The sequence below is a fragment of the Gavialis gangeticus genome, unplaced genomic scaffold (assembly GCF_001723915.1).
Source record: "Gavialis gangeticus isolate Ggan-Ray unplaced genomic scaffold, GavGan_comp1, whole genome shotgun sequence".
Lineage (NCBI taxonomy): Eukaryota > Metazoa > Chordata > Crocodylia > Gavialidae > Gavialis > Gavialis gangeticus.
The window spans coordinates 153346197-153360419 of NW_017729032.1; the positions used below are offsets into that span (position 1 = coordinate 153346197).

Below are 14223 nucleotides of genomic sequence, written 5' to 3' on the forward strand. Positions count from 1 at the left end.
CAGCTCCGTTAACATCTACACATGCATTGCTGTGGAGTAAAGAACTTCACTGCAGGATAGTACTTGTAAGTACAAGTATTGTCCTGTGGCAAAGTTAATTAGTTTACTCCATCCTAATAGCACCACATGTGTAGATGGTGATGTTTTACTGCAGAGCTAATTAAGCAGCTTTACAGTAAACATCTTATGTAGACATGCCCATTAATTCAAACCTGGATACCTCAACTGAGATAGTTAAATCTACAGATAGACACCTATCAAAGTCTAGATTTCAGAAGTGCCAAACTTGTGTTTCTCATTTCAGTCAAGGTGGGTGCTTAGCCCCTTTGGAAATTCAAGTTGCTCTGATTTGGAGTGTGGGCACACAGCAGATGTGATGCATGCCTCCTGCCAGTATAAGTTACCCTCAGGAAGTAAAGAATAGCTACACACCAGAATTCATTACACCAAAGTACCAGTCACTTATGTGTTCCTCTTGCAAGTTCCTTGCCGTGTAACCATTTGCTCAGTGCAAATCAGGTTCCCAACCCTTAGTGGCCAGGTTCTATAATAGCACCTACTGCAAGGCCAGCTTTAGTGAGCTGGTCATGTGTCTGTTTTCTATGGAATAAATGTATTACTGAGTTAAATCCAAGGTAAATTCATGAACTGTAATTATCATGCCATGTTGTCCACAGGCTTAGCTGTTCTAGTATGGATGTAGGCGCTTACATGTAGGAATCTTTGTTGGATCATTTTGGCTGTAATTTTCTTGAGCCTGTTTACTCATAGCACAAGAACAAGAAAAATGCCTTCAGTGGCACTGTGGGTGAGGGAGGGGCAGCACACAAACAGCAGCAGCCGTTGCAGCACTGATTGAAAAGGTGAACCGTTAGCTCTTCCTTGTTCATCTAGGCATACAGTTCTCCAAGGCCATGGCTAACCCAATGTGTACTTAACCCTGTAGGCTGTCAGTGTTATCAGAAGTGCTAACAGTACCCTTGCTGTCCTCGGCATGACCTCGGTTGCTTCCCATGCAGAAGCATCAGTAAGAGAGAGACTTCGCTGCACCTTCTTTTCTTCCTTACTCATTATATGGTCTAGTCCAGCTCCCCTGGGAGACTTTTCACTGAGTTCAGCGGGAGTTGGATCAGGCCTTGAGTTGCAATTTTGAGTTTGGAAAGAAACGTTGCAGTCCATTCATGTGGCAGAGTAACTATAAACTGAATACAAAAAATGGGGGCAAAATTGTTTTATACTATAATTCTTATATAATAAAGGGCTTAGCCCGTCTGTCTGTCTGTCTGTCCATAATGCTCTTGGATCACTCCAGTTGGTTAGTGAAACAACCAATCAGAGTGCGATGCACTGCCATGACTGTGGGGATGAAGGGGAAGTAGTGGGGGGGTGAGGCCAACTGCAGGCCTCGCCCACCCCCCTGGCCCTGCTCCTCGGAGACTTAGCCAACCATTCCTACTCTGAAGTTCCATTTTATGTTCACAAATTTTCTAGCTTGCATGAAATTTTGAAATGGCTTTGTTTTTGTGTGTATGGCTTACTTTCTCTTTCCCTTTAAAAATACCTGTTTTCGTGATTATCACTTCATGTAAGAGATTATGCAGTATTTAGCCTTACAAAAGGTGATTTGGGTCTTTACTTCCATGGTTCATATTCTATTCTATTATTTCTTAGCTCTTCCTTCCAGTATTTGTGTGTGACTTCACATTCATTCCATTGTTGAACATTTTAACATCATTTAGTATAGATTTGTTTGTCTTTTTATATCTGATTTGCTAAATATTCTGTATTTTCCCTAGAACATCCTGACATTTAAGACATCATATGATGAGCGTTTCAGAATATTAACTTTGTTGATCTTTATGATCAGACACAGCCTGCCTCAAAACAACAGTTGCAAAAGCTGATATTCATTTGCATTATTTATATGAAGGGAAGGTCTGAAAATATATAAACTTAATATCTGTGGATTAAATGTAAATTGTAAATATGTTTAAAAACTGTGTTTTACTAGAGAAGATAACTAAGTACACTTGTGGATTACTTAGTAGTGGTTGAATTTTATTTAGTATAAGAATATAATATTAGTATAAAAACAATACTTATCGTAATTTGGCTTCCCATACGGTTGAATTATATGTTGTAAAAGGACTGGAACGTGGAGTCTTTAGTATATGTGTTAAATAGTAGCTATGTTAATAGGAATGTGTTGCACTGTTTTAGAGTTAGCTACAGTAACACCATGTGAGAGCAGTATATTCTGTTGGTCCACACACCAAATCTGAATTCTTCTGATACAAGATTGAATTTTTAATTAAAAGCTGTAGGGAGAAACTGGAGCAGCTGTGGGGAGGATGCCATCACAACTCCTGCCCAACAAGACAATTTTACGTTAAAACATTTTAGAGCAGCTTTTTTATTTAAAGTCAAGCCTGCAGCTTTTAAATAGAGTGTTCGCTATACTCAGGATCTTAACATTTATTTCATATGAAAATGAGCCCTAGGCTATAAACAGATGTCACCAAATGAAGTGGATCAGCTGTGCGTAGACACAGAATTGGGCCCCAGCTACACCCGCTCAGGAGTGGCAGGGGCCTAATCCTGGGGGACAACACTCAGGGTGCACCTCTGCAAGCAAGGAGACCTAGGGTTTCTCACTTGCAGAGGTGAGCCCAGAGATTCTGACTTGGGGCACATGTCTGCAAATGGGAGGACCTGGGCAAGCATTCCCAGGGCTTCTGGGGCCTGAACCTGCATTTGGATTGCCCTCAGAAATTAATTGGAAGCCAACATAAACCAAGTACCTCTCAGAATCAGTTGCTTGTTCCCGTTCTGTTTGATGGGATTAGGTTTGGCACCTAGCATTGCTGTTAGGGAGGAAGTCCAAATATTGGATAACATCCTGGCCTTGTTGAAGGTGGTGGGAATTTTGCCATTATCTTCACTGGGGCCTAGCTTTCACCCATGGCCTCTACATCTTATCCACCCCTGGCTGCTTCTTCCCTTTTCCTTGTCATTAGAAGCTGTTGACAACTAATGGTTCTGAGGTCCAGAGAAAGGCCTGATCTCAAGGCTTAAGACCATGCCCCTTTGAAGTTCTTCCTCTGGTGATATTCAGAGCAGATATACCAAATTTTCACAAGTACCTGTCAGGGAGCAAAGCAACTCTTAGTGTGTTTAATAAGTGGCCATTGATCAGAGTTTGATGAAGTTAGTTAAAGGAACTTTAACGAAAGAGTTATGCAGTTCCATACTTGTTAAAATTGGTATAGTGATGTTCTATTGAAATGCTTTCCCATGTTGTTTTACAGTCAAATTGTTCTGAAGGGGAGATGTTTTCTGACACAGTGAAAAACTTATCAGACAGCCTAAAAACTATGTTTTTAAAATGTTATCTATATATCTATATCTATCTATCTATCTATCTATCTATCTATATATATATATATAGTCTGTAGTCATATAATATGTATAATATATAAATTTCCAAACTGGATGCTAGGAAGTTTTATATTATTCTGAGCAATTCTTCCAGGTCAGATGTTAGTCCTCATGTGTTTTTGAATTGATGTTTTCTTGTAGAAGTTGTGTATTTCCTTGACCAATAAATCTTGACATGAACACAGCATAATGTTCAGTCTTATTAATCTAATAAGCTGCCATTCATTATTGCACAACATATTGTAACTGTGTTCGGTAACCTTGTACTACACACATTGCACAATATGTTGTTGTTGAGGGCCCAATCCTCCCAGTGAAGTCAATGGCAAAGTTCTCAGAAGCTTCAGTGGGGAGGTTTTGGTCTTTAGCATACACCTAATTTGTAGTATGAACTGGCTTGTAAAATGTGCAAGGAACTAAACATTTCTAAATTAGCAGTGCGTTGATTCTAATCCTTGCAATCTGAGTGCATTAATGTCACTTTCTGTTAAATGCTCTGGTATGTTACACTTCTTGCTAGTCTTTTGCTATTCTGTTTAGCTGCCTTTATTGCAAGCTTATTCTACAGTTGCACTAAGGCAGAGGTTCTCCAACTGTGCTCTATGGATTGCAAGTGGTCTACAGAATGCCTGCTGGTCACATGATATTGGCTCTTCCCTGCTCTCAATTGTCATGTCACTTTTAAAAACAGCTAAAATGTTCTCAGTATTGTTTTCCCATGTAAGTGATGGCTTTAGTTACGAGGTAGAGGTTTTGTGATCTTGAGTAGTATAGGAGGTGGTCCACACAATTGGCAGCAGGAGGAGAGACAGTCCATGAGGCATTACCTCTGTTATGGTCCACTTTGTCAAAGTGTTTGAGAACCACTGCAGTAAGCATTTGAGTTGCTTATGTTTATACTGTGTTGCTGCTCCTTAATCATGCATGTTGCACCTCCATTTCTGTGCAGATTGCAGCCCCCCTCCTGAAGAGTCCAGCCCAGGTATGTGCGTTTTCCATTCATGGCTTCCGCTTCTGAAAATTGCAATTTCTGTTTGTATTCAATAATTGAACAAGTGTTTTGCCGATGGGTTATCTGACGTTGCATTGGAATGATGTCTTCCACTGTACCAGTTAACTTGTATACATACATAGCATCTTACCCTGGAATTCAGAGTCATTGTTTCCTATGTTGAAATGGGACAGGTTCACTGTAAATAGTGCTAGCTTTACATGTTGAGATGTAAGGAAATATTCTGTGATGTTCTCCAGTTGACAAGTTTTAGTGAGCTGAGATGTGAAAGTTTAGGACTTTTTTCAAATGCCATTGAAGTCACTGGGGATCTGATTACTGATTTTAGTGGGATTGTGCCTTTTTCATATTAGGTGCTATGCTTAGAATTCTGCATGAGCATTTGGAAGTGAAGCAACCAGAATGGCTAATGGAGAGGCCATTTGTGGGTGTATAACAGCAGTGTAGGGCACTATAAACCTAACTTTCCAAATAAAAGATTTGAAATAGTTGAATCATAATGTCAGCCTCTTCTTCTCTTACTTTATAACATCACAGACTCACAGGATAGTCACCAAGTATAAATCTTACACATCTTTGTCCCACTTAGACAACTGTGTATATTTTGTCTCATTTGAGATCAGTTTTGGGTGATAAAGATTTCATTTCTAACTAAGCCAACTTAAAATTCTCTTGGGATGAATAAAATTGTCAAGGGATCATGCTCTTAATGCTGATCTCTCCACCCCGCTAGTAGGATGTCAAAAATTTTCTCTCCTTTGTCCTCTGTGTATGTATGCCTTCATTCTCTCCAGTAGGTAGGTCTACACAATGATTTTCATTTTTAAAGTGCAATACAAACATGAATTCTCATAAACTAATGTAGGAAGGTGTTACTACATTTTACAGATGAGTAAATAGAAACAAATCAGTTGGGACAAATGCATTTAAACCTGAGTGCCTAAAGATACGTGGCTAAGGCACGTATCTTCTTTAGCACAATATGCATTTAATTGTCTTTGAAGTTTGTTTGATCTGACTGTGTGCTCAAGCATGCCATTGAATATGTATGAAATTAAGCAAATGCTTTTGCTGAATCAGGAGCTAAATACTTATTTCAACATCTAAATAAATAGTCTAACACTCAGGGGTGCTACACACCTGAAGCTCTTGCCAAAGTGGAACCAGCAGCAGCAGGTACTCAGCACTTTTATTTTTTGACTTCAGGCTCCTGGATTTTTTTTTTACATTCCAGGTCTCTTTCTTTCAGTCTACTGCTTACTGTTCTGGACTGTAAAGCAGTTGTAATTTTTTTTTCCTTTAAAGGACTTCACATGCCTTATTGAAGCCGGAGAGATGTTATTACAATATTCATTTTTAATTACTCTGGAAAAATAAAATGCTTTAAAGGAAAACTCATATGTCCATTAATTCATATAAACTTTACCATACCATGAGCAATGGGACCATCCTACTGTAGTCCTTTCTCCTCGTCTTGAAGAGCTGCATAGCCTGAGAGTCCACTATATGTCTTATTTTTTTTCTTATTTCTATGATATGTGTCCCAGATGCATAGATAGGCAGCCATAGAAGCTTTTTTTCCCTCCCTTATGCAGACATTTTTCTGCCTTATCTACTTTCTTTTTGTCTCATCATTTCTGGAGGCTGCTACTTGCAGGAAGGACAGCGTATTTCCAAACTCTTCTATTCAGGCCTTCCTTCTGGTTTCCCAATAGAAGTAGCAAGAACAGAGAAGACCTCAAGACAAATCCTGCCATCTTCTGCCAGTGATTGCATTGACTTCAGCAGGAAATGTCTTTGATTGAGGACTGCAGGATTTGTCCATCAGCATATAACATGCTTCTCTAAGACCCCATACTTCCAATAAGAAAATTCTTCTTGAGCTGTGATACCTGTCCTCTCTGTCGGAAGCAATTTTTCATAAGCTAGAAACTCTGATAAATACAAGTATTTAATATACAAATAAATCCAAATGCAAGTTTCAATTTTAAAACCAAATCCTCAGCTCTTCTCAGTCATCAAAACCCCATTGACTTCAAAGCTATCATTGACTCTGTGGAGCAGTGCCAATGAACTCTAGCTCTGGATCTGCCATGTATAGGGTCTGTAATTTTATTCAAGTGTTTCAATAATTTCATAAAACATAAGAATAACCTTCAAAGTGGATCATATTGTCAAAATAGAATTAGCACAGAGAGCTTCAAAATGTGTTTCATTTGTTATATAGAATATATGGCAAAATTCTAGTAAGAAAATTAATAAGGACAAAAGAAGAAGTGAAAAACTGCCTAAGTCTTGGTCTGGTGCTGTCAATAGACCGTTCACTTCCGATTGTGAGTCTGTTACTTATTATCCCATTTCTCTTTGATTATAATCAGTTTCTGCTCCTGTCAGGTTTTTATAAATTTATGTACATGGTATCGCGCCTTTGAAATTAAGGAGAATGTGATGTCATGCTATGAATTAAAAGATTTTATTTTTATTACCTATATTCTAAGCCAATACACTATGCCAATACAGGGAATTTTAGTTCAGTGTTACAGTGGAGCCATGCGAGTTCACTTTACATTTCAGTTGAACCCAGGCAAAAAGTATCCAATAATTGCATTATATTAATGGGTTCCGGTTTTGTAATGTTACTAGTTTACTTTGTGATTTAATCAATTACACTTAAAATGACTTCACTGGCGCGCACAGAATTTTGAGTTTTAATTCCTCAGATTACTTTTAAAAACTTATATGTTTCTCTGTGTTTTAGGATGATAACATTCAAGAAGATATTTTTAGTTCTTTGTCATTCTCATTCCTTTATATAAATATCTTTAAAGTAAAGAAAGATAAATGTTTCCTTAAAACCCCCTCTATTTTTCTTTCTGAAGGCTTTCAGATACAGGTTCTGAGTATTTTGGGTTCTGATTATACTCATTTTTTTAGCTTCTCTGAAATAAAGGCAAGCTATAATTCCTTCAGTTTGCTCTTCTGAGACTTCCTGCTATTAGCATATGGCAGTGAAACAGAGCCAGATAACTTCCCCTCACTCAGTCCATTAGATTATCTGTCTAGTGCACAGGGCAAAGTTTTAAATCACAGTACTGCTGGATTTTGTTATTTGTGATGTTTCTGTTAGCAAGTTTCCGTAACCTCCCTCTTTGGATGGTTATCAAGGAAACTTTTGTTGTCATTGGCTCTTAGCTGTACACTTCAATAAAAGTCATAAACAGCTTCCTGTCCAAGGCCTGATGTGACCCTGTTCTTGCATAAATGTGATCTATGCTTCACGTTGTATGGTACGGCCAGTTAGTTTGGTAGTGGTGTGACTTCCATTTTTGGGCTGTACTGCATTTTAAAAATAAAAGTGATGCAATAGTTTCTTCCCTTTTTAAATTTCTATTTTTTTAAAGACCAGTAGCTAAATACCTTCTCTTATACTACAGGGAAAAAGTGGTGACATGGTGTCTAAGTAACTTTTTTTTAGCAGAATGCTGAAAGTCATCTTAAAAAATTGGAGGCTGATTAATATAGGTAGATAAAAATAGGAGTAACATAACGTAAACTGAATTAATTGAATCTATTAAGGTAAATGAGTATCATTAGAGAGAAAGCATAGTGGAGTTGGGAGCTCTGGAAACCTTGGCTTGGTACTTCCCAACTCCGCCATAGGTATCCTGGGTGACCTTTAACAAGTCAATTATGTCCAGGTCCATTGATTTCAATGAAAGGTAAGCACCTAAATAGGAGGATCTGGGGCTTAGTCTTTGTTTGTTCTAGTTTCCTATTTGTAAAGTAAGAATAGCAGCAATTCCCTGTCTCTCAGAGGTATTGTGTGGATAAAGGCATTAAAGATTGTGAAGTACTTGGATACTATTTATGATAAATTAATGTAGACCATAAGTATCTGAGGTAAGTAGATCGACAGATTTAGGAGACGTGGCATTGACAGAAAGGAGCAGAACAGTTCAGTATCCATTAGCTTTGTATATGTTTGTTCTACAGCTAATTTTTGTGCTCTCTGTCCCTTTATATGCATATGTATATTACTGTGAAAGGTGTTTTTAATATCCTGGAGCTTTACAAAGCAGTTATTTTGCTACCTATTTGTATAGGCAAATATGCTCAGGAACATTTCCAGCTGCCACCTTACACCATAGAACCGTCTTTATTTTTCTAATATGAAAACTCTTTTAAAGCTCATTTGTAGAGTAGTAAATGAGCAGCACTGAGAATAAATAGGTGACCCAGGAAAAATAAGCTGCTGTTAGAATATGCTAACCACTAGTTATAGCTTCTACTTGAAGTTGCAACTGAACATTTTTAGGACTTTTCTCTACTTTTTGAAAAGAAGAGTATTATAATGTCTGTTTATTCTTTTTTCAATCAGGTGAATGGAGTGAGGCTCTTTATCCCTTGCTGACAACACTCACAGACTGTGTAGCCATGATGAGTGACAAGGCAAAGAAAGCCATGGTCTTTTTGTTAATGCAAGATAGTGCTCCTACAATAGGTCTGTGCCTGAGTCTTCAGTATCGCAGGGATGTTGTCTTCTGCCAGACTGTAAGCAAGAAAGTTGTGTGATCTGATTACAGTTGGACTTGTGATGGATTTCAAAAGAGTGTGGGGAGTTAACCTGGTTGGACTGATTATGAAACTCTTTAAGTATCATTATGACAGTGTACGAATCAAATACAACCACTGCTGTCTAGTGCTTTTCTTTTACAGCTGTCGGGCAGGGGCTTCAAACTGTGTGGTACAGGGCTGGTCTGTGGGCCAGACTGGATCCATAGATAGTCTCACACACCAAATCCAGTATGCAGGGCTGGTCCAACACAGACACTGCATGCAGTGTATGTCCCAGACCAGCCATGTGCAGCATGCGCTGTGTGCAGCATATGCTAGCCTCATGCTGTGTGCAGTGCATACTAGCATGTCACATGCAGCATGTGGGTCCAGTTTGAGACCTACAGGCATCACTGCAGGCCAGATGATATGGCTGTATAGGCCAGATTCGGCCCATGTGCCATTTCTTGACACCCCTGCCATAGGGGGAAAATGTAGCACTTGGGTTCAAAGCAATAAAATGAAGTCTGACACATTTCTGCTGTGTGTGTATATATATGTATATATATTCATAGTTTTAAAAAATTATGACAAACTAGGCAAAATAATGGCTGTTCAATGAAACAAACAGGTCTATGGAAAAAGAAAAATAATTGACATTATTGAATTTTGCCCACTACAGACTCCGGGGCACTGGAGTTATATGCTTCTGATGACCTATCCCTGTCAGAAGCTTGCTGCTTAATAGTAAGCATGAAATAGTACCTTATAGTAACACTTTCAGATACCAGAGCATGAAAGGAAAGATGTGGGGAAAAAGGGAAACAACAAAGCATAATGGTAATTCCATGGAGAAAAATCTAGCTCCCAATTCCAGATGTTGGGATTTCTTTTAAAGTACTATCAATGGACCTGTTGGGGGCTCAGTCTTTCATGTCAGGTTCCAACTACTAGAAGTCTGATAAACTCAAAAGTGTTGCATACCTCCAGCTTCCAAGGATGCTTCTTCCAAATTGAATAGAGTCTTGCATTCTCTTCTCCCACTTCTGACCATCCTGACTATTGTGTCTCCACTACTCTGCTTCCCCCTTGACATTCCTCCTCAAGTTCCCATTTTCCAGCACCACTTCTTGCTTTGAATAGCTTCACTGCCTGTCTCTTCCAGCTTTCTCAGAAGGCAGCAGAGTGGAAGTGACATCATTCTTGTCAGCTGTTTTGCTGCCCACCGGGCTTTGATTAATAGAACTGAAAACTTGACAGTACTGAGTTTTCTCTCTGATGCAGCTTGGCAATGGTTTGAGCAACTGCAACACAGGTACTAGATGTGATCTGCTGACTCAGGAGGGCATTGCCAGACTGGTTCAGGATCAGAAGGATGGGTCTTGGTGTAGATTAGCTACAATTAAGGTCCATCATCTTTTATTTGGAATGAAAACTTACTTTCTATAAAAATTGATGTTGAAGGTCATCTGGTTTGCCAAGGAAGGGCTAACAGCTTGCCCTTGGTTGATATGTAACCCCAAGACCTAGCATAGCTCAATGCCTACTGTAGTCTTTGCTTAAGCCCATCAGTGCTAGTTGATATCAGCTTGTCTGGAAACTCATGTTGTTAACTTGGTACTCACAGGAGAATAATATGCCCCCAAATTCACCTTACATAATTTCTTCTTATTTTAAATCTTTGTGCTCTAGTTCTCCTTGTGCACAGATTAATGAATTATTTGTTAAGATATCCACAATCTAGTTTAAATATTTCAAACAACTCGCACCTTCCTTAGTCATCTTATCCCAGGGCGAAATGATTACCTAAAGTATTTATGTTCGTAAGGACAAATTTAGAGAATATTTTGTTCAAAATCAATATTTTGGGTATTTTTATATCTCATAACTGCTCTTCACAAGACCTGTTATCATCTCATCACAAACTGAACTTCACTTCCTTCTGTTTAATTTTGCAGTCCAGTCATAACTGTTCATTTTAAAGTCAGTCACCTTGGAAATGACTGTTTTCAGAAGTTAAGTTTTCACTGCTATATTAGGGTCTGATACTGAGAAATGCTGAATATCAGCTGCTTCTACTACATTATGTTCTATAAACTTTTTAAAATGTCAATTTTAAATGTGTGGGGGGTTTTATTAATATTAAAATCTAAATTCAGGACTTAAATTTCTGTGGATGCCTCTTATATCTGTAAATAAAACTTCCTTCCAAGCAAAGCATTTTATATTTGATAAATCTTAGACGGTATAAACAACTGATCAGGTCAAGAAAAGTAATAAACCTGAAATCAGTAAGAGTCCCATTTAGAGAGACCTTTCAGGAAAATCCTTGTGTTGCCTTAAATTGGAGAAAATATTTCCTAATTTTTTGGTAATATTTCACTTCAGCTGCAAGGAAGTGTCATTAAAGAGTATTAGTCTAACAGATTGTATAGCATCTCCTTAGGTACTCTGTTGCTTCCTCTTTTTTTTTTATTTGTCACATTGTCTTGACTTATTTTACTCCTTTCTTTCTTGTTTCTCTAGCTGACAGCTCTTATTTGTGGTTTTATTATCAAACTGAGGAACTGCCTGCATGACGATGGATTCCTGAGACAGCTCTATACCATTGGTCTTCTGGCACAGTTTGAGAGCCTTTTGAGCACATACGGTAAAGGCAATCACATTGGGCTTGTGGGTGATGTTATTTCTGAACTGTCATATTTAGCTTAATGGGCTCAAGTGCAAGATGAATTACTTGAATTTGGATTCATTTGCAGTTCAGTAGAGAGAGAAATTCTAGAATTGATGCAGAAAAAATTTATGTATTTAATTGGCTCGTAAAACAGTAGCTTTTCTTTTCTTCTGTTTAACAGACTTCCCGTACTAAAAAGCCGTAGTTATTTTATCATACCTGTTATTTTCTGAAGCAAAATATAATAAAATTACAAACAAGCTAGAAACTACTGCCTGAACGAAATACAATTTAAATTACTTTGAGGTTACGTAACTACATAATAGAAAGAGAGGCTGAAGAGATTGTGTTACAAGTAAATTAATTTCATTCAAGTTTCAGCACAACCATCTGAATGTCTGTAGTTGCGTGACCCTCTAAATTAATCTGGTATTCATTCCTGCCATATAGTATAATATATAACCAATGTTTTTTGAATGTATGAAGAAGTAGTTTATTGAACTACTTGACATGACAGGCCTCTCAAAAATTTACTAATGTTATCATCACTGGAAAAAGAACACAAAATATACCTGAAGATGACAGGCTTGAGTGCATTAAATAGTGGATGTTCTTACTAAAACTCATAAACCAGGAGAGACCCTGCTCCTCCCATCAGATCCGTATTGCCTGACTTTTGCACCTATGGAGGAGGCCTGTTGATATTAAAGGGATTTAACATGGATGCAAGGGTCTGCTCATGTGAGACTTGGGTAAAGGATCAGGCTTCCTAATTATCTCTACACAATTTCTTTGTGAGAGCAGTGAACTTCAGTCAGTTCATGTATGTGTCTGAGAATGGATGAGGAAAAACGTATGTACACAAAAATACTGCAATTCACTTTTCTCTTTGATTTAGGTGAAGAGCTGGCAATGCTGGAGGACATGAGTTTGGGAATAATGGACTTGAGAAATGTAACCTTTAAAGTAACGCAAGCCACATCAAATGCATCTTCTGACATGCTGCCAGTCATTACAGGAAATCGGTAAGAACAGGATGGGTGGAGCCTTAATGTAGGGGAGATGAAGATACTTTATTTAATCTCAAATGGGATATGGTTTCTCTCTAGATATATATTTCTTTATCTCAATACTAAAAAATGTTTTGAAGCTGCTTTACTGAGTATTTACTGTTGCTTTACATAACAAAAAGCCTGAAAGATGACAGAATTATTCTCTCGTGTTATTATTAAGTTGTTCTAGCTATCTATAATTATAGAGGTTTCAGGCATTTTAGACTCTCAGTTTAGGAGGATCAAAAATCTATTAGAATTAACAAAAGCAGTATACACTAGAGTGGAAGTGATACAACTTTTAAGCCCCCCACCTTGCCTGCTAACCAGTCATTAAACAGCTCAGTTCTCCTGCTGTTACACAGCACAAGCAGGTCCTTGCATCTCTGCAAAGCTCCACTGAAACTGGGATCCTTTGCATGGATGCGCAGGGATCTTCCTACAGGGTGCCATTTTCTCCTTACATAGGGATGTAACTGTGGAAAGGCAGGATACTATCAGAACTAAGTGAGCTTCTTCATGTTTTAGTAATCGTTTTAACTAATATATATTAATCAATAAGAAAAGAAAATATACATAAATTGTATTAATTTAAACCAGTGCAATAATGCAAGGCATTGAAGTCATTAAATTTAGAGAAAAATGTCATGAATCATTTTTTTAAATGTCATTTTTGTTTACTCAATTTTATGTTGAGGGGAGATCAGTCTCTGAGTAACTGATTTACTAAAAACAGTAAATTTGGTCCCAACAGCTCTGTATCTTTCCCTCCACTCCCTGTAAGTGGAAGGCAATTTGACTTTTGTTAAACTTTTGTAAACCCCTTTGTACTGTGCTGGAGATGTTCTTAAAGTATCATTGGGAGCAGGAAAATGGCTTTAAAATGCCATACTCATTCTGTCTTGGATCTTGCAACCAAGTATCCTCAGTTTACATAAGATGATTTCCACAACCCCTTCACCCTAGCTGCAAATACCTGCTCTGAGAATTGCGAGTTAAATTTGGTTCTTCCTTGTATATCATCATCATTAACAAATGCTTTAAATTCAAGCTTACCAAATGCTGGATGACATTTTTCCCCCAGAGGTGTGTTAGTGCTACAGTGCTTATTGTAATAAAAACTAATTTTTTTTTACAGCATATAAACAGATACAATTGAAATGCACGCAGGGACCTGAGTTGAGTGCTTCAGGGTTTTTTTTTAACTTGTTTGCTCTTCTGACTTGTACCAAGTTCAAAGACACTTAATGTCATAGAATCATAGACACTTAGAGCTGGAAGGGACCTACAAAGGTCATTTAGTCCAGACCCCTCTGCCTGAGGCAGGGTCATCCCTATCCAAGTCATCCCAGACAAACCATAATCTAAATTCTACGTAAAACTACCGTCAACCCCTGACACAACACAAACCTAACATGCTGCGAGTAAAACAAGAGAACCACGACAGCCAACGTCCTGCTTGTAGGACACGTTGCCAATATATGCATAAGAGA

General features: G+C 38.1%; 1 protein-coding gene across 11 annotated transcripts in view; it reads left to right on the top strand.

Moving 5' to 3' along the window:
* Positions 1 to 14223, top strand: part of INPP4A (inositol polyphosphate-4-phosphatase type I A) — a 240036-nt gene that overhangs the window by 194073 nt on the left and 31740 nt on the right. For 9 of the 11 annotated variants that reach the window (XM_019524587.1, XM_019524585.1, XM_019524592.1 and 6 more), the window contains 4 exons: positions 4388 to 4420; positions 8829 to 9001; positions 11531 to 11654; positions 12577 to 12703. In XM_019524587.1, the coding sequence (XP_019380132.1) occupies positions 4388 to 4420; positions 8829 to 9001; positions 11531 to 11654; positions 12577 to 12703 (457 nt within the window). The remainder of the gene's footprint in view (positions 1 to 4387; positions 4421 to 8828; positions 9002 to 11530; positions 11655 to 12576; positions 12704 to 14223) is intronic. The other 2 variants (XM_019524591.1, XM_019524596.1) reach the window with 1 other exon arrangement.